The 25,970-nt window shown below is 47.7% G+C and overlaps 1 protein-coding gene across 1 annotated transcript; it reads right to left on the bottom strand.

Annotated features, from left to right (window-relative positions):
• Window positions 1-23,726: 23,726 nt before the first annotated feature.
• On the bottom strand, window positions 23,727-25,686 carry LOC123075261 (uncharacterized protein At1g28695). Its single transcript, XM_044497916.1, has 3 exons — window positions 25,331-25,686; window positions 24,873-25,244; window positions 23,727-24,477 (listed from the first exon to the last, which is right to left on the bottom strand). Exons 1-3 carry the CDS (start codon window positions 25,580-25,582, stop codon window positions 23,992-23,994), a joined length of 1,110 nt encoding a protein of 369 aa, XP_044353851.1. The 5' UTR covers window positions 25,583-25,686; the 3' UTR covers window positions 23,727-23,991.
• Window positions 25,687-25,970: the final 284 nt, after the last annotated feature.

The following is a 25,970-nucleotide window of genomic DNA, read 5'->3' as shown; positions in this document are numbered from 1 at the left end:
GGCGGTCTTCAGGCGGTCGGCTGGATCCAACTTGATCTGGTGGTAGCCTGAGTAAGCATCCAAGAAACTCAACAGCTCGCATCCGGCTGTGGAGTCTATCACTTGATCGATTCGTGGTAAGGCAAACGGATCTTTGGGGCAGGCTTTGTTGAGGCTGGTGTAATCTATACACATACGCCATTTATTGTTTTTCTTCAACACCAGGACCGGGTTGGCAAGCCATTCTGGAAAAAACACCTCCATAATGAAGCCGGCTGCCAGGAGCCGGGCTATCTCTTCTCCCACTATCCTTCTCTTCTCCTCCGACAGTCGGCGGAGAGGTTGCTTGACTGGTTTTGCGTCTGCTCGAACGTGTAGCTTGTGCTCGGCGAAATCCTTCGGAACACCTGGCATGTCCTTTGGGGACCATGCAAAGATGTCCCGATTCTCACGGAGGAAGTCGACGAGCTCGCCTTCCTATTTGCTGTCCAGGTTTGCACCAATGACAGCAAACCTCTCCGGGTTCTCCGGGTCCAGAGGTATCTTCTTTGTTTCCTTGGCCGGCTGGAAGGAGCCTTGAGCGTCATATTCCTTGGGGTCAGGGGACAGGGCCGGCTGCTTGCCGGCCATGGCCACGACTCGGTCCAGCATCTTCTTCTCTTCAGCAATCACGAGGGACTCGGCCAGCCGGCTGCAGCACACTCGGAGGATTTCTTGTAGTCTCCGGCTATGGTGATGATCCCCTTCGAACTCGGCATCTTCATCTTGAGGTAGGCGTAGTGGGGCACAGCCATGAACTTGGCCAGGGCAGGTCGGCCAAGCAATGTGTGGTAAGGGCTCTCTAGATCCACCACTTCAAACCAGATCGCCTCTCGGCGGAAGTGATCCTTGTCTTCGAAGAGAACATCCATCTTGATCTTGCCGATTGGGGAACAGGACAGGCCAGGTACGATGCCATGGAACGCAGTCCGGCTTGGCATGAGTTGCTTCGTCTTGAGGTTCAGCTTCTCCATGGTGTCGCGGTACAGTATGTTGATGTTGCTTCCACCGTCGATCAGCACACGGGAGAAACGGGCAGCTCGCCTTTCTGTCGCGAGGGTGGCGTCCAACACCAATGCATAAGAGCCGGGAGACGGTATCACCTCTGGGTGATCGGCCCGGCTCCAGCTGATAGGCTTCTCAGACCAATGCATAAACTCGGGGTTGTTGGAGGCGACCGCGTTGACTTCTTGGTGCTGTCGGCGCCGCCTGCGCCTGTCTTCAATTTGGTTTGTGAAGACGACGTAGGCGGCATGCTCATCTGGGAACTCATCTTGAATGGCTCCGACTGCTGGTCGAACAGTCGGCTGCTGAGGGGCTGGAGGCGGCGGGCCAGCAGGCGGAGGCGGCACCAGCCCCTCGCCTTTGAAGATCCGCGTGAGCCAATGGCATTTCCAGGTCGTGTGCTTGGACGGCTTCACGCCGCTGTGGAACTTGCAGGGGGCATCAAGGGTTTGCTCGTAGGAGAAAGCCGGCTGCCAAGCCGGCCTGCCGCCCTTCTGCTTCTTGGGCGCGGGCCGCTCTTCAGGTTGTTCATCTTCGACTGTGGCTACCTGCCGACTGGTGGAAGGCGGCATAGGGGCCTTGCGCTTGTTGTCATTCTGGTAAGGGCGTCGGTTGGAGTCACCAGCTGGTGTCTTGGGAGCCAGAGCGAGCACCTTTCCAGAGGCATCCACTCGAAGCTCGGTCTTCATTGAAGAGTCGGCCGTGGCGTACTTGTCTGCTATGATCAGCAGCTCGTCGAGGGTAGTCGGCTCGTCGCAGAGGATTCGGTGCTTGAGGAGGGTGCCCTCTCGGCACCCGGTGGTGAAGTACTCTATGGCTTGAACCTCATGCACCCCTTCGCAGGAGTTGTGGAGCTCAGCCCAACGCGTGAGGTAGTCGTGAGTTGATTCGCGGGGCCCTTGGACGCACAAGGAGAGCTGGCGGGGCTTGGGAGGCCGCTTGTACGTGCTGGTGAAGTTGCGGATGAAGACCTCCGTGAAGTCTAGCCAGCTGTTGATGCTGTAGGGCTTGAGGCTATTCAGCCAAGTGTGTGCTGTGCCTTGAAGCATGAGCGGGACGTACTTCACGGCAACGCGCCTGTTGCCATTTGCTATGTGAACTGCGGTGGAGTAGTCGATCAACCAGTCTTCCGGCTTCACGGGGCCGTTGTATTTTTGCGTGTCTCTTGGGAGCTAGAACCCTTTGGGGAAGGGTTCGTCGCGGATGCGGGGGCCAAAGCAAGGCGGGCCGACATCATCTTCTTCCTCTAGCGCCAGGGATCGCGCTAGGCGGTCGATCCGGTGGCGGGCGTCATTCTCGCTGACTCCTTCGCGGTGACCTAGTCGGCCGCCGACAGTCGGATGCGTGACAGGCGGCGGGGTGGGATATCTCTTCCCACGAGGCGGGGGAGGAGGCGGATCACCTCGTCGTTCCACAGCTCGGGGGCGGCCTTCTGCGTCGCGCTCGATGGTGAGCCGTGTCCGGCTGCGGCTAGCAGCCGGCTCCTTGTCTTTTCTTGCGCGGGCGCCGTCCGCAGTCGGCGTCCGGGATGTCGCGCTGTGCTCTCGGCGTTGGGGAGGACTTTCGGCGCGGGCGCTGGCTTCATGCCGCTCTGTGGCCGCGTCGATCAGCTGCTGGATGCGTCTAGTCATGTAGGGCAGCTCGTCGGCCCCCAGCCCGTTCAGCTCGTCTACGGCCGCCTGAGCGGCACGCAGGTTCTCAAGTGGCGTGGCGTAGACTGGGCGGTCTGCTCCCAGCATGCTGGCGATGGCTGCGCCGCGCTTCTTGACGAAGCCGGCTCGGCTCGGCCCGCCAGGAGGTGGCGTACCGAAGGCGGCGCGGTCGACTTCGCGCTGGTGAGCCTCAGTGAGGCATCCCATGGATGCTATCTTCTGGCCTTCCGCGACGAGGGCGAGGCGGCGTGCCTCCAGTGTCTCGGCGTCGGCGTCGGCCGGGATCGGGACGGATAAGTCGTGCAGCGCTGCTTGTAGGGCGTCGTGGGCGTTCTCGCCGGAGACGGCGCCGTGGCTGATGACTAGCACCTCAGTGACAGCGCTGCTGCCGCTATCGGCTCAAGGAAGAGGGTCGTCGATGATCACCACATCGGTGGGGAAGGCGTCAAGTGATGCCGTGTCGGAGTCGACCAACATCGGGTCGGTGGAGCCGACCGACTCCAAGTCCACAGCAAGCTCGCTGGAGACGTGAAGCTGGTCAAGGAGGCTGACGAGGCGGCTCTCGGGGCAGTCTGTGCCCGTGTCAGACGCAGGCTCATCGGAGATGCGAGCCTCGCCAAGAAGATCGGCGAGGCAGCTCGCCGCGCAGGCGTCGTCGGCGCCTTGCAGCGCGTCGGGGCAAGCGCCATCGGGCGTGTCGGGCTGGCTACGCTCGCTGGGAAGGAAAAGGGTTCCCGTCCAGAACAGGTCTCCGGACGACGGTGCACCTGGCCCCACGGTGGGCGCCAAATGTCGGGTGGTAGGTGCGACATATGCCAATGGGTGGCTTATCATTGTGGGAGCCAGTAAGACATCGCCGGTGCCTGGAAACGGGATGAGGCAAAGACATGCACGCCGGTGAATCTTACCCAGGTTCGGGGCTCTCCGTGGAGATAACACCCCTAGTCCTGCTCCGCGGGGTCTCCGCATGATCACTAGATCAACACAAGTAGCTACAAGTGGCTCCTTGAGCTATTTGGCTAGAGGAAGAAGAAGGGCAAGGCTAGCTCTCCTTTTCTCTCTATGTGGTGTCTAAAACTCTAAGAGATCAACCCTTTGCATGGTGCCCTAGGGGGTTTATATAGGCCTACCCCCCAGGGGTACAATGGTAATCCGGCTAGACGCGGGTCCTAGCCGTCAGTGCCTGTATTCGCCGGCTTCTTTGCCGACCGCTAGGGCCCGCCGACTGGTGGGTCCCGCCGGCTGCCGGCCTCTTGGCCGACAGGCCGGCCCCACCGCCTGGGGGTCTTGTCGGTGGCTGGTTACTGTAGCCTCGCCCCTGATGACGAGGGCTTTGTCGAGGTAAGCATGGCTACAGTGCCGCTGCCTGGCGGGCTCTCACTGTAGCCTTACCTCGCCTTGTCTCCTTAATGATGCACATACTTTGAGGGAGGGAGGTAGCCGGCTATTGGGAGCCGGCTACGCCCCAGGCCGACTGGGGGAGGCTTGGCCGCCTTCGAGCGTCTCTCTGGCTGAAGGGGCCCGCCGCCCGCAGGCCGTACTGGCGCCTGTCGTGGGTGGCGTCATGGTCAACATGGCAACAGTGTCGCACCGGACGGGGGATGGCTGACCCGTACGGCGCACTGTGGCCACACGTGCTCCGGGATTCGGGGGGTGGCTGGCTGTGCTGTAGCCACGTCCCGTCTCGTCACCATTATGAGGGTGCAATCTTGGCCGGCTTCTGGGAGTCGGCACCCTTGGGGCCGGCTTCCTGGAGTCGGCCATCTTGTGGTTCTCTTCGGGAAGGTTTTTAGGGCCGGGTCGCCGCCCAGGAGTCGGCTGGTGAGATAGCCGGCCAGGGGAAGGCGGCCCTATGCTTTGGATGCTTGAAGGCTTGATCGGCCTGATAATTTTTCAAAGAGCCAGGGGGGGTCGGTTAGGCTACCCGTGGCCATTTACTCCGACACCCCCTCTCTCCCGGTGGCGCCGGAACGCCGCCGGGGCCATCATCGTCACCGCGATCTACACCAACACCTCCGTCATCTTCACCAACATCTTCATCACCTTCCCCCATCTATCTACAGCGGTCCACTCTCCCACAACCCGCTGTACCCTCTACTTGAACATGGTGCTTTATGCTTCATATTATTATCCTATGATGTGTTGCCATCCTATGATGTCTGAGTACATTTTCGTTGTCCTATCGGTAATTGGTGAATTGCTATGATTGGTTTAATTTGCTTGTGGTTATGTTGCTGTCCTTTGGTGCCCATCATATGAGTGTGCGCGTGGATCACACCATAGGGTTAGTTGTATGTTGATAAGACTATGTATTGGAGGGCAAGAGTGACAGAAGCTTCAACCTAGCATATAAATTGACGCATACGGGATTGAAGGGGGACCAATATATCTTAATGTTATGGTTGGGTTTTACCTTAATGAACGTTAGTAGTTGCGGATGCTTGCTAATAGTTCCAATCATAAGTGCATACAATTCCAAGTCAGGGATGACATGCTAGCAGTGGCCTCTCCCACATAAAACTTGCTATCGGTCTAGTAAAGTAGTCAATTGCTTAGGGACAATTTCGCAACTCCTACCACCACTTTTCCACACTCGTTGTATTAACTTTATTGTGTATTTATCTAAACAGCCCCTACATTTTATTTACGTGCTCTTTATATTCTTGCAAACCTATCCAACAACACCTACAAAGTACTTCTAGTTTCATACTTGTTCTAGGTAAAGCGAACGTTAAGCGTGCGTAGAGTTGTATCGGTGGTCGATAGAACTTGAGGGAATATTTGTTCTACCTTTAGCTCCTCGTTGGGTTTGACACTCTTACTTATCGAAAGAGGCTACAATTGATCCCCTATACTTGTGGGTTATCAAGACCTTTTTCTGGCGCCGTTGCGGGGAGTTATAGCGTGGGGTGAATATTCTCGTGTGTGCTTGTTTGCTTTATCACTAAGTAGTTTTTATTTTCTGTTCTAAGTTGTTCTCTATCTTTAGTTATGGATATGGAACACGAAATACCAAAAAAAATAGGTGTACTTGCTACTCATGGAGATGGGGAGCCTCCTAAAACCCTCGATGCTCATTATGTGAAAGATATTATGCACTACTTTAATAATCCTGAGAAAACCCCATTCAATTATATAATGGGAGACACGTTGGATCAACGTGAATACTTTAGGGATTATCGCTTGACTCAAAAAGGGAAACTATTATGGGATCAAATTCATATGTTGCATTGGTATGCTCGGCAACTATGCTTGAGATATGATTATACTTGTTGCTCTAGGATGAAGGCTCCACACCTTCCCTTTTCATGTAGATTTAATGGTAATAAAACCTTGGCTTCTTATGCTAGAGGTATATATGATTACTATGATGTGGAACGAATAGAGGAATTTGTTGCTTTTAAGGGTGCATGTGAAATTGAATCTTTGTTTAAAGAGTTTGAAGATTTTGATGATTCAATTTATAGAACTAAAAATTTAGCTATCCTTAAATATTGCTAAGAGAATTATAAATACAATTATGACATTGATGAATTTATTGAGAAAGTCTCCGCTGTCCGAGAAGAGACTACTATTTTGCAGGAGTCTATGGAAGAAGAAGAAATTGATGAAACTGTGAGCTCATTGGATGAAAAAAGATGATGAGGAGAGCGAAGAACAAAAGGAGGAAGATCGGATTAGCTACCTGTGCCCACCTTCTAATGAGAGTAACTCCTCAACTCATACATTGTTTAATTTCCCTTCGAATTTACCGAAGGATGAATGCTATGATAATTGCTATGATCCTGTTGATTCTTTTGAAATATCCCTTTTTGATGAACTTGATGCTTGCTATGCTTGTGGACAAGATGCCAATATGAATTCTGCTTATGGAGATGAACTTGCTATAGTTCCTTATGTTAAACATGAAATTGTTGCTATTGCACCCACGCATGATAGTCCTATTATCTTTTTGAATTCTCCTGACTACACTATATCGGAGAAGTTTGCCCTTATTAAGGATTATATAGATGGGTTGCGTTTTTACTACTACACATGATGATTTGATAGATATAATATGCATGTGCTTTCTGCTCCTACTTGCAATTATTATGAGAGAGGAACTATATCTCCACCTCTCTATGTTTCCAATATGATAAAATTGCAAGAAATTGTTTATACTATGCATTGGCATGTACTATGTGTGCATGAATTGTTCTTTTATGACATGACGATGCATAGGAAGAGAGTTAGACTTCGTTGTTGCATGATATATGTTACTTTGTGCTCACTACTAAATCACAAATCATTGCTAATTAAAATTGGATTTGATATACCTTGGGATCCGGGAGGACCCATTACTTGAGCACTATATGCCTAGCTTAATGGTTTTAAAGAAAGCGCTGCCAGGGAGACAACCCGGAAGTTTTAGAGAGTCATTTATTTCTGTTGTGTGCTTTTATAAAGTTTAAAAACAAAAATAATGTGCCAAGATTTGCCTTTAGGATGTTTAGATTGCTTGTTGGTTTGTGCGGTGCAAGACAGAAACTTTGGCTGTAGTGCGCGAATTTACATGTTTTACTGGAACGTCAAACGGTTCTGAAACTTTTTGCACTGTCTTTCTATACAAATTTTTTATTTTTCCTAATTTTGGAAGAATTTTTGGAGTACCAGAAGTATGGTGAATGTTCAGATTACTACAGACTGTCCTGTTTAAGACAGATTCTGTTTCTGATGCATAGTTTGCTTGTTTTGATGAAACTATCTATTTCTATCAGTGGATTAAGCCATGGAAAAGTTATATTACAGTAGATACAATGAAAAAACAAAATATGAATTGGTTTTCAACAGTACTTAGAGTAGTGATTTGCTTTATTATACTAACGATCTTACCGAGCTTTCTGTTGAGTTTTGTGTGGATAAAGTGTTCGAAGATCGAGGAGGTCTCGATGTGAGGAGAAGGAGGAGAGGCAAGAGCTCAAGCTTGGGGATGCCCAAGGCACCCCAAGTAAATATTCAAGGAGACTCAAGCGTCTAAGCTTGGGGATACCCCGGAAGGCATCCCATCTTTCTTCAACAAATATCGGTATATTTTCGGTTTTGTTTCGTTCATGTGCTATGTGCAAATCTTGGAGCGTATTTTGCATTTAGTTTTCACTTTTCTTTTATGCACCATGCTGGTATGAGATAGTCCTTGGTTGATTTATAGGATGCTCATTGCACTTCACTTATATCTTTTGAGTATGGCTTTATAGAATGCTTCATGTGCTTCACTTATATCATTTGAAGTTTGGATTGCTTGTTTCTCTTCACATAGAAAACCGCCATTTGTAGAATGCTCTTTTGCTTCACTTATATTTGTTAGAGCTTGGGCATATCTTTTGTAGAAAGAGTTAAACTCTCTTGCTTCACTTATATCTATTTAGAGAGATGACAGGAATTGGTCATTCACATGATCAGTCATAAAATCCTACATAAAACTTGTAGATCACTGAATATGATATGTTTGATTCCTTGCAATAGTTTTGCGATATAGATGATAATATGTGGGAGGTACTAGTAAATGGTTGTGTTTAGTAAGAATATTGGTGTTAAGGTTTGTGATTCCCGAAGCATGCACGTATAGTCTCTCGTTATGCTAAGAAGTTGGAGCATGATTTATTATTGATTGTCCTCCTTACGAGTGGCGGTCGGGGACGAGCGATGGCCTTTTCCTACCAATCTATCCCCCTAGGGGCATGCGTAGTAGTACTTTGCTTCGAGGGCTAATAAACTTTTGCAATAAGTATATGAGTTCTTTATGACTAATGTGAGTCCATGGATTATACGCACTCTCACCCTTCCATCATTGCTAGCCTCTTCGGTACCGTGCATTGCCCTTTCTCACCTCGAGAGTTGGTGCAAACTTCGCCGGTGCATCCAAACCCCGTGATATGATACGCTCTGTCACACATAAGCCTCCTTATATCTTGCTCAAAATAGCCACCATATCTACCTATTATGGCATTTCCATAGCCATTCCGAGATATATTGCCATGCAACTTCCATCATCATCATATACATGACTTGAGCATTCATTGTCATATTGCTTTGCATGATCGTAAGATAGCTAGCATGATGTTTTCGTGGCTTGTCCTTTTTTGATATCTTTGCTATGCTAGATCATTGCACATCCTGGTACACTGCCGGAGGCATTCATATAGAGTCATATTTTTGTTCTAGTATCGAGTTGTAATATTGAGTTGTAAGTAAATAAAAGTGTGATGATCATCATTATTAGAGCATTGCCCCAGTGAGGAAAGGATGATGGAGACTATGATTCCCCCACAAGTCGGGATGAGACTCCGGACTTAAAAAAAGGCCAAAGAAGCCCAAATAAAAAAGAGGCCAAAGAAGCCCACCAAAACAAAAACAAAAAAACAAAAACAAAAAAATGAGAGAAAAATGAGAGAAAAAGAGAGAAGGGGCAATGTTACTATCCTTTTACCACACTTGTGCTTCAGAGTATGTCACGGTCTGATTTTTGGCCCTTTCTTTTTCATTTGATTTTCTCATATTTTTGCTTGAGTTTTCTTTTTCCGTGGCTTTGTGGTCTGGAAACTGAAGAAGATGAACTCTTCTTTGCTTCCAGAGTGGCTTTTCAACCTCAAATCCTTCCCTAGACCTTTCCATTTTCATCCTAGCCCAATCCCAATAATCTTTTCCTTGAGAATATTCTTTTTCTATTAAAGGAATAACTCTATCTGCCCTAGGTTGTGAAGCAACCTATATTTCCATCACTCCTAAAATTCCCAAATTATTCTCATAAATTTTTTGGGTCATATATTTCTCAAATATGGCAAAATATTTCATTGGCCATGTTTCCCATCATGCTCAATAAATTCATTCCCTATTCTGTCCTAAATGGCACTTTGTGAAGCAAGTGCTATTTATCTTTTCCCAATTGACTCCAAACTTCTTGGACACCTTTTCATGTCCATATCATTGGCACATGCCAAAATGCAACCTCATTTGCCTAGTAGTCATTTAATTATGATTTTCCAAAGTTTCTGTCTAGAAAGAAATTTTGTGAAGGAGGTATAAGCTACGCATATCCAAATGAGTTGTAATTTTTCATGGTCCTCAATATCATCATATCATTTCCCTCCACCAAAGTTGAGCTCATGTAATGCCGCCATGTACCTTCAATTCTTTGATTCTGCCCAAAATTTCAGTTTGTGAAGCAACTGTATTTTATCTTGCTCCATTATGGCTGCAAATTTTTCTAGACCTTCTCCTACCCATATAACCTATATCTACTAAATTTGGGCATATTTTGTATAGCCATTTTCCCTTAGGATGTTTCCTAAGATTCTGTCCAGAGAGGTGCTGTATGAAGAAAGTACCATTTTGGTTTGGCCAAATGGCATAAAATCTTTACAGCACTCTCATATGCCCAAACCACCCTTCCATGTCCATTTTCAGCCCAATTCATCACTCCATGTGAGTGCTTCTTCCTGTTCTTTAATCTGGACCAGTTCATGCATTTGCAAAGCAAGTGTATTAAATATTGGTCCAAATCACCTCAAATATTCCAAGATCGTAGTCCTTCCATAGGTAAACACCCCAGACAACTCCGTTTGACTCAATCAATTTCCTGTTGATCAGCAGTGCTCCTCCAAACTTGATACAGTAAACTTCAGACGATCACTCACTCCTCTCTTCGGCACTTTTTCGTGATCTATCAACTCCCTCGGCCTCTAGTATGCAGGTACTCATCACTAGACAGCTCGCGGCAGCCTCTCGCGTCCCCTCCTTGCCGGTCACAGTGGTGACCGCGTCGTTTGCACGCGCTCTGGCAGCTTTGGCCACGCCCAGAGCGTCGTTTTGCCTCGGCCCCGCTCATGCTCGTCGTCTTCGCGTGCATGAGCCTGTCCAGCGTGTTCCCCGCGTCGTCTACGTCCCCTTGGATCCATCTCCCCCTCCGTCCGCTTCCTCGTCGGCGCTCGTCGCTGTGCGCCCACGGGCGAACTGTAGCCGACCGGCTCTGTTCGCGCCGCGGCGGCTTCCCTCTCTTGTCCCCGAGCTCTCCTCGACTCCGTAAACCCCTTTGGACCTTTCCTTCATCGCCGTCCGAGCTTGGCCGCGAGCACACGCGTCCGCGGAGCCGGACACGCGTCCGCGGAGCCGCCAGCTCGCCTCCCCCTCCCCTCGGCTATATAAAGCCACCCCGAGGCCGTTTCTCTTCAGCACTCGCATCCTACACCTTCTAGCCCCGCCCCACTTCTTGCCCGAGTTCGAGAGCTTCTCCTCGACCACCATCGCCGCCATGACCGCCGCGGCCTCCCTCCTAAATTAGCTCAAGCCCGAGCCCCTCTCCTCCTTCTATCACCACCAGTGCACCACCCAGTCCCCGTAGGTCCTCCACATCTACTCCATTCGTCGCCGGACGAACCGTAGCTCCAACCCCGTCCAAGCCCGAAGCCGCCGTCCGCCGCGGGTGATGCCCCGCTCGCCTCCGACCTCTCCGGCGACCGCACCACCCATAGACGGGTCCGCCTCCGTCCCCTGAGTCCAACGGTATATAGGGCATCGTCGTTGGTGGCCGGAGCTGCGAGCACGGCCGCCGGCGCCGTCCCTGCCCTCTGGCTGCGCGGGCGAGCGATAGGAAGCGAGGAAGACGACGACACCCCCTCCCCCTGCCAGTGGGTCCCGCGCGTCAGCCTCATGCGTTGACCGGGCCGGCCCGCTGACGTGGATAAGTGGAGGCACATTTCCCTCTTCGCGCTTTTCTCTCCTAAAGGCGTATTCCACGAAATACGTTTTCCCTCTGAGGAAACGTACTTTCGTTGTTCTTCGGCTGGGAATACAATTTCTTTTGCAGAAGGCGTAATCCGCCCGAAGGCGTTTTCAGCTTTTGCCTCCAGGGACTTGTTTGTAGAAGTTTATTCACAGATTGATCCCTGGTGTTCAACACCTCATAACTCCGCAACCGTAACTCCGATTGAGGTGAATCGAAAGCCCACTTCTTCGTCTCGTCGAGCCCAAACTTTTGGTATCATTTTCACTATGGTTTGTCATACTGGAAATGACCATTTTGCCCTTGCCCCTAATCAGCCACCTCCGAGAGAGTACCCTTTCCGGCGATTCCTTCCGCGATCTTTCCGCACTTCTTCCTGGAGCCTTCTCCATCCCCAGGAAAGCCACAACAACCATTCACATGATAGCCATGCAAAAGCATTGGTTTTCAACTTGAATCTTTAATAACTGTCTGTTTGTTTTGCTATCGCTGTCGGTATTCCGGTTATGCTTATGGACCGGTGTTTACCGTCATGCTATGTTTTCTTGCACTCTGTTATTTTGTTCTTCATGCTAGTATTACTTTAATATTGGCAATGATTGGTAGTAGTACATGTTGGAGATGGTCTTCGGTGCATGACTATCATCTGTTCCGAGTACCGTTGTTGTGCATGTTCTTTTGCACCCAGTTGGTTAAATGCTTGCATGGTAGTTGTATGGTTATGTTCTTGCATGGTATTTATTGTCGATGCTAGTGTTCATGTTATGCCATCAGTAGTTTTCTAGTTGTGATATTCATGCTCGTCATTATGCTATGCTCATCTGGTTGAATGGTTAAATGTTGTTGCTATGCTCGTGGATTATGATGCACCCCCATGCTTATGTTTGATATCATGTTCATGCATTGTAGCTGTATCATGTTATTTTGTCATGGCTCGGCATATTGCATTCAAGTTTAACCGGATTAAATTGAACTTGAACAACTGTTGGCTAAGTCATGGTGCCACCATATCGAGCTGACCAGTGCAACCACGTTTGCCTTATGGGAAGGCCCTAACTGGGTCTATTGTCATGCCTCTCGCCGGTGCCTCCTGCGAGGGAAGGTTATGCACGGGCGCTACCTTGGCCAGGTAGGACGGCATAAGCCTGGTGTGCCCATGTTTGGTTTTGAGCTCATGTCCGCGTTTGGGACCGTTTTGCCACGACGGTGGCCGTTGGTGCCTTTGGTAGGCACGGGGCCACCCAGGACTTAGCCCAAAGGGGAGTTGGTCGGAGTGGCCGGGGAGTGTCATGGCAGTAGATCGGTTTTGTCGGAACGCCGTGTCCGCACGTATGGGAGTGCGAGACCATGGGTTCCGTGGTGTGGGTACCGTGTGCTAACCTCTGCAGAGTGTGTGTTTAATCTATCGATAGCCGTGCCCGCGGATAAGGGCCCAGTTCGTGTCGGTCACACTATGGGTCAACAGTAATAATAATAATTTGATTAATAACAACCCCGGTTCGATGATGAAAGAAGTTGGTTGATATTTATGTGATCGTGAGAGGATCACTGAGGTATCGTGAATACCAACTTGTTGGATATGTGGGGATGTTATGCAAGAGTCAAGGGTAAAGGTCAAGCTGTTGGGGAATGTAGTAATTTCAAAAAAATTCCTACGCACACGCAAGATCATGGTGATGCATAGCAACGAGAGGGGAGAGTGTTGTCCACGTACCCTCGTAGACCGATAGCGGAAGCGTTATCACAACGCGGTTGATGTAGTCGTACGTCTTCACGATCCGACCGATCAAGTACCGAACGCACGGCACCTCCGAGTTCTACACACGTTCAACTCGATGATGTCCCTCGAACTCCGATCCAGCCGAGTGTTGAGGGAGAGTTTCGTCAGCACGACGGTGTGGTGACGATGATGATGTTCCACCGACGCAGGGCTTCGCCTAAGCTCCGCAATGGTATTATCGGGGTGTAATATGGTGGAGGGGGGCACCGCACACGGCTAAGAGATCTCAAGGATCAATTGTTGTGTCCATGGGGTGCCCCCTGCCCCCGTATATAAAGGAGCAAGGGAGGAGGAGGCCGGCCCTAGGAGGGGGCGCACCAAGTGTGGAGTCCTACTAGGACTCCCTAGTCCTAGTAGGATTCCACCTCCCATATGGAATAGGAAAAGAGGAAGGGAAAAAGAGAAGGAAGGAAGGGGGCGCCCCCCTTCCCTAGTCCAATTCGGACCAGACCAAGGGGAGGGGTGCGGCCACCCTTGAGGCCCTTTTCCTTCTTTCCCGTATGGCCCAATAAGGCTCAATACGTATTCCCGTAACTCTCCGGTACTCCGAAAAATACCCGAATCACTCGGAACCTTTCCGAAGTCCGAATATAGTCGTCCAATATATCGATCTTTACGTCTCGGCCATTTAGAGACTCCTCGTCATGTCCCTGATCTCATCCGGGACTCCGAACTCCTTCGGTACATCAACATACATAAACTCATAATAAAACTGTCATCGTAACGTTAAGCGTGCGGACCCTACGGGTTCGAGAACTATGTAGACATGACCGAGACACGTCTCCGGTCAATAACCAATAGCGGGACCTGGATGCCCATATTGGCTCCCACATATTCTACGAAGATCTTTATCGGTCAGACCGCATAACAACATACGTTGTTCCCTTTGTCACCGGTATGTTACTTGCCCGAGATTTGATCGTCGGTATCTCGATACCTAGTTCAATCTCGTTACCGGCAAGTCTCTTTACTCGTTCCGTAACACATGATCCCGCAACTAACTCATTAGTCACAATGCTTGCAAGGCTTATAGTGATGTGCATTACCGAGTGGGCCCAGAGATACCTCTCCGACAATTGGAGTGACAAATCCTAATCTCGAAATACGCCAACCCAACAAGTACCTTTGGAGACACCTGTAGAGCACCTTTATAATCACCCATTTACGTTGTGACGTTTGGTAGCACACAAAGTGTTCCTCCGGTAAACGGGAGTTGCATAATCTCATAGTCATAGGAACATGTATAAGTCATGAAGAAAGCAATAGCAACATACTAAACGATCGAGTGCTAAGCTAACGGAATGGGTCAAGTCAATCACGTCATTCTCCTAATGAGGTGATCTCGTTAATCAAATGACAACTCATGTCTATGGCTAGGAAACATAACCATCTTTGATTAACGAGCTAGTCAAGTAGAGGCATACTAGTGACACTCTGTTTGTCTATGTATTCACACATGTATTATGTTTCCGGTTAATACAATTCTAGCATGAATAATAAACATTTATCATAATATAAGGAAATATATAATACTTTATTATTGCCTCTAGGGCATATTTCCTTCACAAGCTCCTTGTGGTCATAAATGATTACTACGGTATTGTTAATACCAAGCTTGATTGGATCCTAAGATGATTGTGTGATATCCGTGATGGTAAGTGATACAGGTGATGGTTACGAGGTAACCCGAACAGAGTAAGTTGGTGCATGATAGTTTCATTATGTTGCATGCTAGTATCATCATGTTCATATGTTTATGCCATGCTCGTATTGTTCTAGCTGTATCATCTTGTTCATGCTATGATTGATCTGATAGTATCATGTTAATCCTTGTTAACCTGTAATTGCCATGCTATTATTTGTCTTGATTGATTTGGTTGATGTGAGCTTGCAAGTACATTCAATGTACTGACCTGGCGTGTCATGCCAGTTTGCAGGTCGTGCCGGATTTGATTGTTTGTTTGCCATGGATCCCTTGTTTGCGCGCTAGGATAAGTGTTCCAGCCAGAGTCCCTGCGGAGTGGAGTTCACCACCGTCGTCGCTTTTCCGCTACCAGTAGTCATACTGCTGCATCGTGTTGTTCTGCTGCTTGCATGGAGCAACTGTGGCAGGCGTAGCATCGCCGTGCCAATGTAATCCCTTGTACCCATATAGATTGCAATAAAGAGCTGGTTTGTTCTATGCTAAGCAGTGCCGTATTCCAGAAGACTTCTCCTCGATCTCCGGGCTGGAATACGGGGCGTTCCGGTTTCTCTGAGCCGGGGTGCCACAGAGTAGCACCATGTTCTTCATATAGAGTCTCTTGAGTTATCACTTTCATATACTAGTGGGAATTTTCATTATAGAACTTGGCTTGTATATTCCGATGATGGGCTTCCTCAAATGCCCGAGGTCTTCATGAGCAAGCAAGTTGGATGCACACCCGCTTAGTTTCAGTTTGAGCTTTCATACACTTATAGCTCTAGTGCATCCGTTGCATGGCAATCCCTACTCCTCGCATTGACATCAATTGATGGGCATCTCCATAGCCCGTTGATTAGCCGCGTCGATGTGAGACTTTCTCCCTTTTTGTCTTCTCCACACAACCTCCATCATCATATTCTATTCCACCTGTAGTGCTATATCCATGGCTTGCGCTCATGTATTGCGTGAGGGTTGAAAAAGCTGAAGCGCGTTAAAAAGTATGAACCAATTGCTCGGCTTGTCATCGGGGTTGTGCATGATAAATACTTTGTGTTAAGAAGACAGAGCATGACAAGATTATATGATTTTGTAGGGATAGCGTTCTTTAGCATTGATATTTTGAAAGACATGATGGTTTGTTGGGACGCCTGAGTATTGATGTTTTTATGTCAAATTATAGACTATTGCTTTGAATCACTCGTGTCTTAATATTCATGCCATGATTAGATTACATGATCAAGATTATGCTAGGTAGCATTCCACATCAAAAATTATCTTTTTTATCACTTACCTACTCGAGGACGAGCAGGAATTAAGCTTGGGGATGCTAATACGTCTCCGTCGTATCTATAATTTTTTATTGTTCCATGCCAATATTCTATAACTTTTACATGCTTTTGGCAACTTTTTATACTATTTTTGGGACTAACATATTGATCCAGTGCCCAGTGCCAGTTCCTGTTTGTTGCATGTTTTTTGTTTCGCAGAAAATCCATATCAAACGGAGTCCAAACGGGATAAAAACTGACGGATATTTTTTTGGAATATATGTGATTTTTGGGGAGAAGAATCAACGCGAGACGATGCCCGAGGGGGCCACGAGGCAGGGGGCGCGCCCCTGACCCTCGTGTGCACCCCGTAAGGCGATTGGTGCCCTTCTTTTGCCGCAAGAAAGCCAATATCCGGATAAAAATCGTGTCCAAATTTCAATCCAATCGGAGATCTCCGGGAATATAAGAAACGGGGAAAGGCCAGAATCAGGGAATGCAGAAACAGAGAGAGACAGAGAGACAAATCCAATCTCGGAGGGGATCTCGCCCCTCCGCCGCTATGGAGGCCATGGACCAGAGGGGAAACCCTTCTCCCATCTAGGGAGAAGGTCAAGGAAGAAGAAGAAGAAGAAGAAGGGGGGCCCTCTCCCCCTCTCTCCCGGTGGCGCCGGCGCCGGGGCCATCATCGTCACTGCGATCTACACCAACACCTCCGTCATCTTCACCAACATCTTCATCACCTTCCCCCATCTATCTACAGCGGTCCATTCTCCCGCAACCCGTTGTACCCTCTACTTGAACATGGTGCTTTATGCTTCATATTATTATCCAATGATGTGTTGCCATCCTATGATGTCTGAGTAGATTTTCGTTGTCCTATCGGTAATTGGTGAATTGCTATGATTGGTTTAATTTTCTTGTGGTTATGTTGCTGTCCTTTGGTGCCCATCATATGAGCGCGCGCGTGGATCACACCATAGGGTTAGTGTATGTTGATAAGACTATGTATTGGAGGGCAAGAGTGACAGAAGCTTCAACCTAGCATAGAAATTGACGCATACGGGATTGAAGGGGGACCAATATATCTTAATGCTATGGTTGGGTTTTACCTTAATGAACGTTAGTAGTTGCGGATGCTTGCTAATAGTTCCAATCATAAGTGCATAGAATTCCAAGTCAGGGATGACATGCTAGCAATGGCCTCTCCCACATAAAACTTGCTATCGGTCTAGTAAAGTAGTCAATTGCTTAGGGACAATTTCGCAACTCCTACCACCACTTTTCCACACTCGCTATATTAACTTTATTGTGTCTTTATCTAAACAGCCCCTACTTTTTATTTATGTGCTCTTTATATTCTTGCAAACCTATCCAACAACACCTACAAAGTACTTCTAGTTTCATGCTTGTTCTAGGTAAAGCGAACGTTAAGCGTGCGTAGAGTTGTATCGGTGGTCGATAGAACTTGAGGGAATATTTGTTCTACCTTTAGCTCCTCGTTGCGTTCGACACTCTTACTTATCCAAAGAGGCTACAATTGATCCCCTATACTTGTGGGTTATCAAACGTCTTCGCGATCCAACCGATCAAGTATCAAACGCACGGCACCTCCGCGATCTGCACACGTTCAGATCGGTGACGTCCCTCGTACTCTTGATCCAGCATAGGCCAAGGGAGAGTTTCGTCAAGATGACGGCGTGATCACGGTGATGATGAAGTTACCGACGCAGGGCTTCGCCTAAGCACTACAACGATATGACCGAGTTGGAAATCTGTGGAGGGGGCACCGCACACGGCTAAGACAACTATCAACTTGTGTGTCCTAGGGTGCCCCCTGCTCCCGTATATAAAGGAGCAAGGGGGAGGCCGGCCGGCCCTCATAGGGCGCGCCCCAAGTAGGGTTCCTACTAGGAATCCTATTCCTAGTAGGTTTCCAACAAGGGAAGAGAGGGGGAAGGAAGGAGAGGGAAAGAAGGGGGGCGCCGCCCCCTCCTAGTCCAATTCGGACTCCTCAAGGGGGGGGCGGCCAGCCCTAGGGGCCCCTCCTCTCTCTCTCACAAGGCCCTTGTTGGCCCATTAGTTCCCCCGGGGTTTCCGATAACCCCCCGGCACTCCGATATTTATCCGGTGACCCCCGGAACTCATCTGGTGTAAGAATAACATCGTCCAATATATCAATCTTTATGTCTCGACCATTTTGAGACTCCTCGTCATGTCCGTGATCACATCCGGGACTCCGAACTACCTTCGGTACATCAAAACACATAAACTCATAATACCGATCGTCATCGAACATTAAGCATGCGGACCCTACGGGTTCGAGAACTTATGTAGACATGACCGAGACTCATCTCCGGTCAATAACCAATAGCGGAACCTGGATGCTCATATTGGTTCCTACATATTCTACGAAGATCTTTATCGGTCAAATCGCACAACAACATACATTGTTCCCTTTGTCATCGGTATGTTACTTGCCCGATATTCGATCGTCGGTATCTCAATACCTAGTTCAATCTCATTACTGGCAAGTCTCTTTACTCGTTCCGTAATGCATCATCCCGTAACTAACTCATTAGTCACATTGCTTGCAAGGCTTATAGTGATGTGCATTACCGAGAGGACCCAGAGATACCTCTCGGACAATCGGAGTGACAAATCCTAATCTCGATCTATGCCAACTCAACAAACACCATCGGAGGCACCTGTAGAGCATCTTTATATCACCCAGTTACGTTGTGAAGTTTGATAGCACACTAAGTGTTCCTCCGGTATTCCGGAGTTGCATAATCTCATAGTCATAGGAACATGTATAAGTCATGAAGAAAGCAATAGCAACAAACTAAACGATCATCGTGTTAAGCTAACGGATGGGTCTTGTCAGTCACATCATTCTCTAATGATGTGATCCCGTTAATCAAATGACAACTCATGTCTATGGCCAGGAAACTTAAATCATATTTGATTAACGAGCTAGTCAAGTAGAGGCATACTAGTGACACTCTGTTTGTCTATGGATTCACACATGTACTAAGTTTCCGATTAATACAATTCTAGCATGAATAATAAACATTTATCATGATACAAGGAAATATAAATAACAACTTTATTATTGCCTCTAGGGCATATTTCCTTCAGTCTATGTATTCACACATGTACTAAGTTTCCAGTTAATACAATTCTAGCATGAATAATAAATATTTATCATGATATAAGGAAATATAAATAGCTCTGCATGGTCATACAAGGCCATAACTCTCGAACTAAAAGAGAGATAGGACCCGGACAAGTCAGGCTGCGTCCTGGGTCTTGACACCAAAATCCTTTCACAACCGTAGCACTATTTGGCATTATTTTCCATGTTTAGCCCAGGCTTGGCCTTGGGCCTGGCCCCATCCTAGCCTCGCCGTTGAAGAGAGACAAAGTATGTTCAGTGTCATTAGCCCGTAAAGTTGTGCTCCCTTTGATATAGGTATTAGAACAATTTAAATAAATATTTTAGTGGCTATAGTTTGTTTCATGTAATTCTTTATTTGGACTGTAGGACCGTGGTTGACATGAAACACCTATCACCCAAAATCTAACTTGAGTCGCCCCCCTTTCTTTGGGCTGCAGATTCACATGAATCATTACGACTATGGATTCCTGAGAACTAGTTCTAGCTATGAATTCTCAAGAATCAGAAGCAGGTTGTTTGCTTACCACATTGTTGGACAGGTGTAGGAATTGTTGGGGGGGTTTAAATGTCAGTAATGTCCATGAATGTTGGATATGATGTTTATATGCTAATTACGCACAAATTAAGTTTTTTCGAGTGGTTAAAATGGAAAATAGTTGTTTTAACCATATGCGACATATTTTGTGTCTACAAATGTCATGATCATGGAAACATTTCATTCAAAGTATGCATATAAAACATAACATCCAAAATATGCACTAACATTCATTCTTACATGCAAAACATATCATCCAAAATACGTATCAACCATGGTAGTGTTACATACGAAACATATCATCCAAAATATGCATCAACCATCATTCTTACATATGAAACGTACCATCATTCTTACATATGAAACGTACGTATCATCCAAAATATGCATTAACCATCATAGACTCATCAAGTAATATTTAAACATGTGCTTGATCCGCCAACAAGACATTAGCAATTGCCTCACAAGTTGCTTGCACAGTTCCATCATCACCAACCACAATGTTGGAAACATCGCCTATCCGTCGGGGTTGTAAATTCCTTGGCATGTAGTTATCATCACGGTCACATCTATCAAACCCCAAGTCTCTCAAATGGTATTCTTCAATGCAATTATGAAGTGTCATACAGGCAGTGGTGATCTGATCTTGCTTCTCACAATGGTAACTTGACATTTTGAGTAAAATATGTCATGTCATCTTCAACACACCAAGTCCACGCTCAATGGCATTACGCAGGGTTAAATTCACATAGTTAAAAAAACTTTTTCCCATTCGGTGGGAGACCTTGGCGAAATTCTGACACATGGTACTTCTTCTTTGTGTAGAGCTAGATATCCACCACAATTGGGATAACCTGAGTCAACAAGATAGTACCTCCCTACATAAAGTAATAGAATTACACGTGGAATCAACAAGATAACTAAAACAATATTAATTTGCACACGAAAAATGAAATGAATACCTATAAGTGGATGTGTAAATCTATCAGCATACTTCATAGAAGTATCTTTAAATATCCTCATGTTGTGTGCTTACTCTGTCCATCCTGCAACTATAGAGGTGAATCTCATGTCAAAGTCGCACACTGCCATGATATTTCTGTGTTGGGTATCCATGACCATCAACGTGGTTGACAATCTCATTCTCATAACTTGGGGCAATTGCATGAAATATGTGACCCATCAATTGCACTATGCAACCATCAAAGTGAGGTGCAAATCTCGCATCTTGAAGCCTTTCATGAACAACTTTGAACTCTGGATAATTTGGTTGAATGATGTCTATAGCCATAGCATTCAAGAAGTTTAATACTTCATTGAATTTTGTATGTATAACTTTAGTTGATATCTTGAAACGGTTTTCCACTTGGCTTATGGATTGAGGGCCCCTAACTGTCCAAAACATGCCTAATGCTTATTCTGAACTCATCTTCGCTGTTGCTTTCAAGCCATATGTGTTAACAAGCGCATAATGCAATCTATCAACACAAGGCTTGTACATCTTGAACATGTTACAGATATATTTTGGAGTACTCAATTTATCTTTAACCCACTATTGTCCGGTAATTATATGTACTCATTTTTATGACATACTTCTTATTGTACATGATACCAACAAGAGGAACCATCATGTGTCTTTTCTGCCTTTGCCCTATGAAATGCGACAACATCTGGATAAGTAGTTTTAGACTCTTCACCATGGTTTCCACTTGTGCTCATAATGAGAAGGAAAAAATATTGGAAACAAGCAACATGATGAACTCTAAAATAAGAAGAAAACCATGGCACGACACAAGAGTTAACAAGATAACATATTCATGTCATGATCAACACAAGAGATGACAAAATAACATATTCATGTCATGATCAAGGAAAATGTTGTTAAACATGTCTCAAGTGAAATAACATAAAGGAAAGGAGATATTTTCCGATAAGTCTCAAGTAACATTACATAAAAGATGGGAAATAACACATCCATGATCGCACGCCTAAAATTTCATTCTAACGCCTATTTGGCTGATCATACATCCTCCTAAGACAATTCTTCTTCCCTTTGCTAGTCTTCATATTATTAAGGAAACAACGATTTTCAACCCTAAACCCTAGATAACTTAGTTGCTATGGAGTACTCGTCACTTCCTTCATCTTCTCCACATGACACAACTTCTTCCATTATCTGCTCTACGTGACTACGTTTTTGTACCAAACAACATTAAAAAAATGCATATTCTCCTTTTGCTTCTCAATGGAAGCACGTTTACAAAATATTGTGGCCACTTCTAGATTCCAATTTTCTTTCAACATGTATGCATATGACAGTCATAAGTGAAATTATATGCTACTGATTTTGCCAATGGACAACAAATCTAACATATATGCCATTTACATGCGACTTAACAAATCTAACAACTCTTCTCATGCTACTGCGATCCATATTTTTTAACAGAAAGACTGTAAGGGATGACATCCACATTTTTTTTGAAAGGAAGACTGTAAGAAACCTAATATAAAATGCAAGTACCATATAATAATATGTGCAGCAAACCCAAAATGCAAGTACCATGCATCGAACCTGGGTGGATGGGAAGGCATCAGCCCTTTCCACCACTATGCTACGCCTTAGTCTGCTGCCATCCACATTCAGGAACACAACCAACACTTGCCAATGAACAATTCAAGTATAGAAAATAGAAGACATCATACTTGTCAACCAGTATCCAAAGAATGATTTTTTTGGGAGTCTTTTTTACCTCATCCTGGTGTAGGTCGGGCATGGGCTAGTGCAGGTTGAGTCGAGCGACGCAACTGGCCCTTCGGCGCAGTGCAGGGATACCTCTAGCCGACGGTGTTGGCAGAGATCAGGGGGGTGCAAGCAGAGATTGGGGAGGTTCGACGTAGGTGGATCCAGGGGATGGTGGCACAACCCGTGGGTATTTGCTTGATAGGCACCCAAATCTCATCCTCCGTGAACGGCCGATCGAGGTCAGAAAGGCTAAAGTCTCGCTCATCAATGGTCTAGAGATTGATGGTGAGCTGGCGGGCCTCCGGGGTACCAAGAATACAGAAGAAATGCTCAAACACAACAGCAGTCATATCCTCATGGATGGAGATAGTCCGATTACCCACCTAGAGGTTGAAGCTGTGATTCTTTTGTCTTCGGTGTGTAGCATGAATCTTCAAAAACACAGTGTTCATGTCTCCCTCTTGCAGTCGGCCAAACCGCGCCCACTGCCTTGCGATCGAGTGATCAAGAGAGGCCAACCCCAGGTATGCGCGCTTTTGTTTGCGGCGGAGCCAGGCCTCGGGTGGGGAGAGCGGACGCATCCTATGCCATGTCCAGCCGATAGATAAGCTCACACGCTAGAAATATCTGTGTGAATATGTTACCAAGGGTACGAGCACTCCAACTCCTGAGTCACCATGCAGTAGCTTTGAGACGAGAATAGATGCGCCAAAATGGATCTTAATCCACAGGGATAGAGTTCCAGGTGGACAGAACCACCTGCTGAAAGCCAGAAACGCTCGAAGTGGAATCTTCGCCTACAATGCGCTTGGGAGGAGCAGTATACAACTAGCGGACAGTGATCGGAAGCGGTGGAGGCAAGATATCATAGCATGCATTGGGGGTGGGTCGTCCCATAGGTGGTGGTGCAAAGAACACGGTCGTTCCGGACCAGGGTGGGGGTCGCCCATGGAGATAAATGTCCCAACAACACCAGGTCGGTGATGAAGAGACGAAATCGGCTCATTGTGCGGTGATTGAGGTTACTGTTGTTCTTATGATCATGTTAAAATCGCCACCAAGAAGCCAGGGTCCAGCCATCATGTCACAAAGGTCAAGGAGCTCGGCGAGGAAGGCTAGCTTCTCATCATCCCCTTGAGGGCATCTCATACTATCACTCTCTTGGGTTTCAAGATCATACGTCATACACTATTCGTGGATTCGCATTCTCATGACGCGATATGAACACTCAAACCTTCTAAGCAAACTACGAGTTGACGACATAAACCTCGATCTTGTCTTGCGCACAACTGCAGACACATTTGTACTACATCTCAAACAGACATGGCCGACCACATGCGCATATGCCATGAACCAACCACTCAGACTCAGTGGATGCATATCCCGGGGACCTTCCACCGCACGGGGCCGCGGCGGCGCTGCGCGTCGTCCATCCCCCGGTACGCGCGCCACTCCTTCATCAGGTTCCCGAGGTCGTGGAGCTTGGCGGCGAGGCCAACGCAGCAGTTGGCGTGCATGGTGTAGAGCGTGTTGAAATCCCGGGTGTTGTTGCAGAACCCGGCGTTGTGCACCGTGTCGAGGAACTGCACCCGGAGGCCACGCTTGTCGACCAGCTCGAACTTGATCTCGTTGAACACCTGCTGCTCGTGCTTCCCCGGGAACGACAGCCTCGCCGTCCGCCACGCCTCGAAGACGCCCACCATGCGCGCGCTCGACCTCACGTACAGGAACCCCGTGTTCGGGGCGTTCACGGGGCTGTACGGGTCGCCGAAGTAGAAGTCCGACGAGGCCACCATGTGCGCCGCCACCGACATCCGCTCGAATGGGTCCCGGAACCACATGATGTCCACGTCCTACATTGTTAAGATGTAAATGCAACAAAAGTTTTAGTGGTGCGTTAATGGAGGATAGAAAGTTTGAGAATACTCACATAAATTTAAAAGACACGTATAATCTCTAAAAAGAAGAGAATGTCTTAGCGATTTCTCACAAATTTATACAACCGAATTTTGATATTCCACCACGCATTGTGTATTTTGGTAGGATATGTACCCCGCATATTTGAAAGGTACAAGATGCTAATGTCATGACTAAGCTAATAACAAGCATCAAGTTTTTTTATTGCCAAGTGTGAGAGGGATGTTTATGCAAAAATGTGGTCACATTGGACCGGTTCTCACTAACATCCATTCTTTTGATTTGTCTGTCTAGGCAAACTGTGCCACCTGCTCCGACGACGAATACGTACCGTGAAGAGGAAGTTGTATCCGAGCTCGAGGATCCTTTGCTGCAGCCGGACCTTGCTCCAGACCAGGTCCAGGTAGTCCTTGCTCATGAACACCTTCTCGTCCGAGAGGTTCTTGTTGCCGCCGGCCACGGGTGGCAGGAGGTAGCAGTGCGGGTGCACGGCCCGGCACCGCTCCAGCGCCCCGGCGTCGAGGGCCACGACGAGGAGGTGGTCCACGAAGTGCGCGATCCGCTCCCCGGCGCGGAAGCTCTCGAGGAAGAGGTCCAGCAGCGAGCCCTCCGCCGCCCACGCCTCGTTCACCGACGTCATGATCACCGTCTTGTGCTCGTCCGCCACCGTCCGCAGCAGCCGCTCCAGCTCGTCCTCCGCCGCCTGCCGGACCAGGCCAAACATTCAGATACGCTAAAGGCAAAAATACAGATAGTAACTAAGTGAGCAAGAATCGCAAGTTTTGAAACCTGGCTAGTGTTGTGGCTGGCTTCCAGGGGAGAGGCAACGCCGTCGACCTTGCTTGCGCTCGTGTGGTTAGCCTCCTGCGCAGGAGCGACCGGCACCGCCATGGTTCCATTGACCCAGCTGGATATGCCGGGCGTGGACGGCCCGGCGCCGATCCCGTCCGAGGACATGAAGAAGATGAGCACCCCGGCGACGGACGCCCCGAGGAGGAGCGACACCAGCTGGTTGAGCAAGTTGGGCTGGATCCCCATCATGCGTATGTGCGTGTGCGTCTCCACGAGAATCGCCGGCAGGAGGATGACGAAAGGAGGAATGCCGTCCGCTAGAACTGATCGTCGGCAGGACTCGGAGAAAATAAATAACGAGAAGAGGAGTGGCGTGGAGGGAAACTGCTTAGCAGCTCATGCTGTGTCTACCAACTTAATTAACTCAGAATCTGGTGTTAGCTGGGTCTGGGAGGTTGATGTATTCAAACCGGGACTGGGACACTGCCCAATCGGACCGTTTCTACATGGTCACAGCAGTACATGCACAGATGGTGCAACGTGCCCTTCTCATGTCATGTGATGTGATAAGTCAGAGACCCCGTCCTGGCTTTGACAGGGAGACGTCGAACGTGCTATATTCTTCAGCTCTGCTGGA

The sequence above is a fragment of the Triticum aestivum genome, chromosome 3D, assembly GCF_018294505.1.
Source record: "Triticum aestivum cultivar Chinese Spring chromosome 3D, IWGSC CS RefSeq v2.1, whole genome shotgun sequence".
Lineage (NCBI taxonomy): Eukaryota > Viridiplantae > Streptophyta > Magnoliopsida > Poales > Poaceae > Triticum > Triticum aestivum.
Note: the sequence above shows the minus strand (reverse complement) of the source record. Positions and strands in the feature narration are given on the sequence as shown.

Excerpts from the sequence above, each read along its gene's own strand:
- LOC123075261 (XM_044497916.1), bottom strand. The coding sequence starts at position 25,582 with ATGATGGGGATCCAGCCCAACTTGCTCAACCAGCTGGTGTCGCTCCTC. Across the intron at positions 25,245-25,330 it reads CCAGCCACAACACTAGCCAG|GCGGCGGAGGACGAGCTGGA; the intron begins GTTTCAAAACTT and ends CTGGTCCGGCAG. Across the intron at positions 24,478-24,872 it reads GATACAACTTCCTCTTCACG|GACGTGGACATCATGTGGTT; the intron begins GTACGTATTCGT and ends TTAACAATGTAG.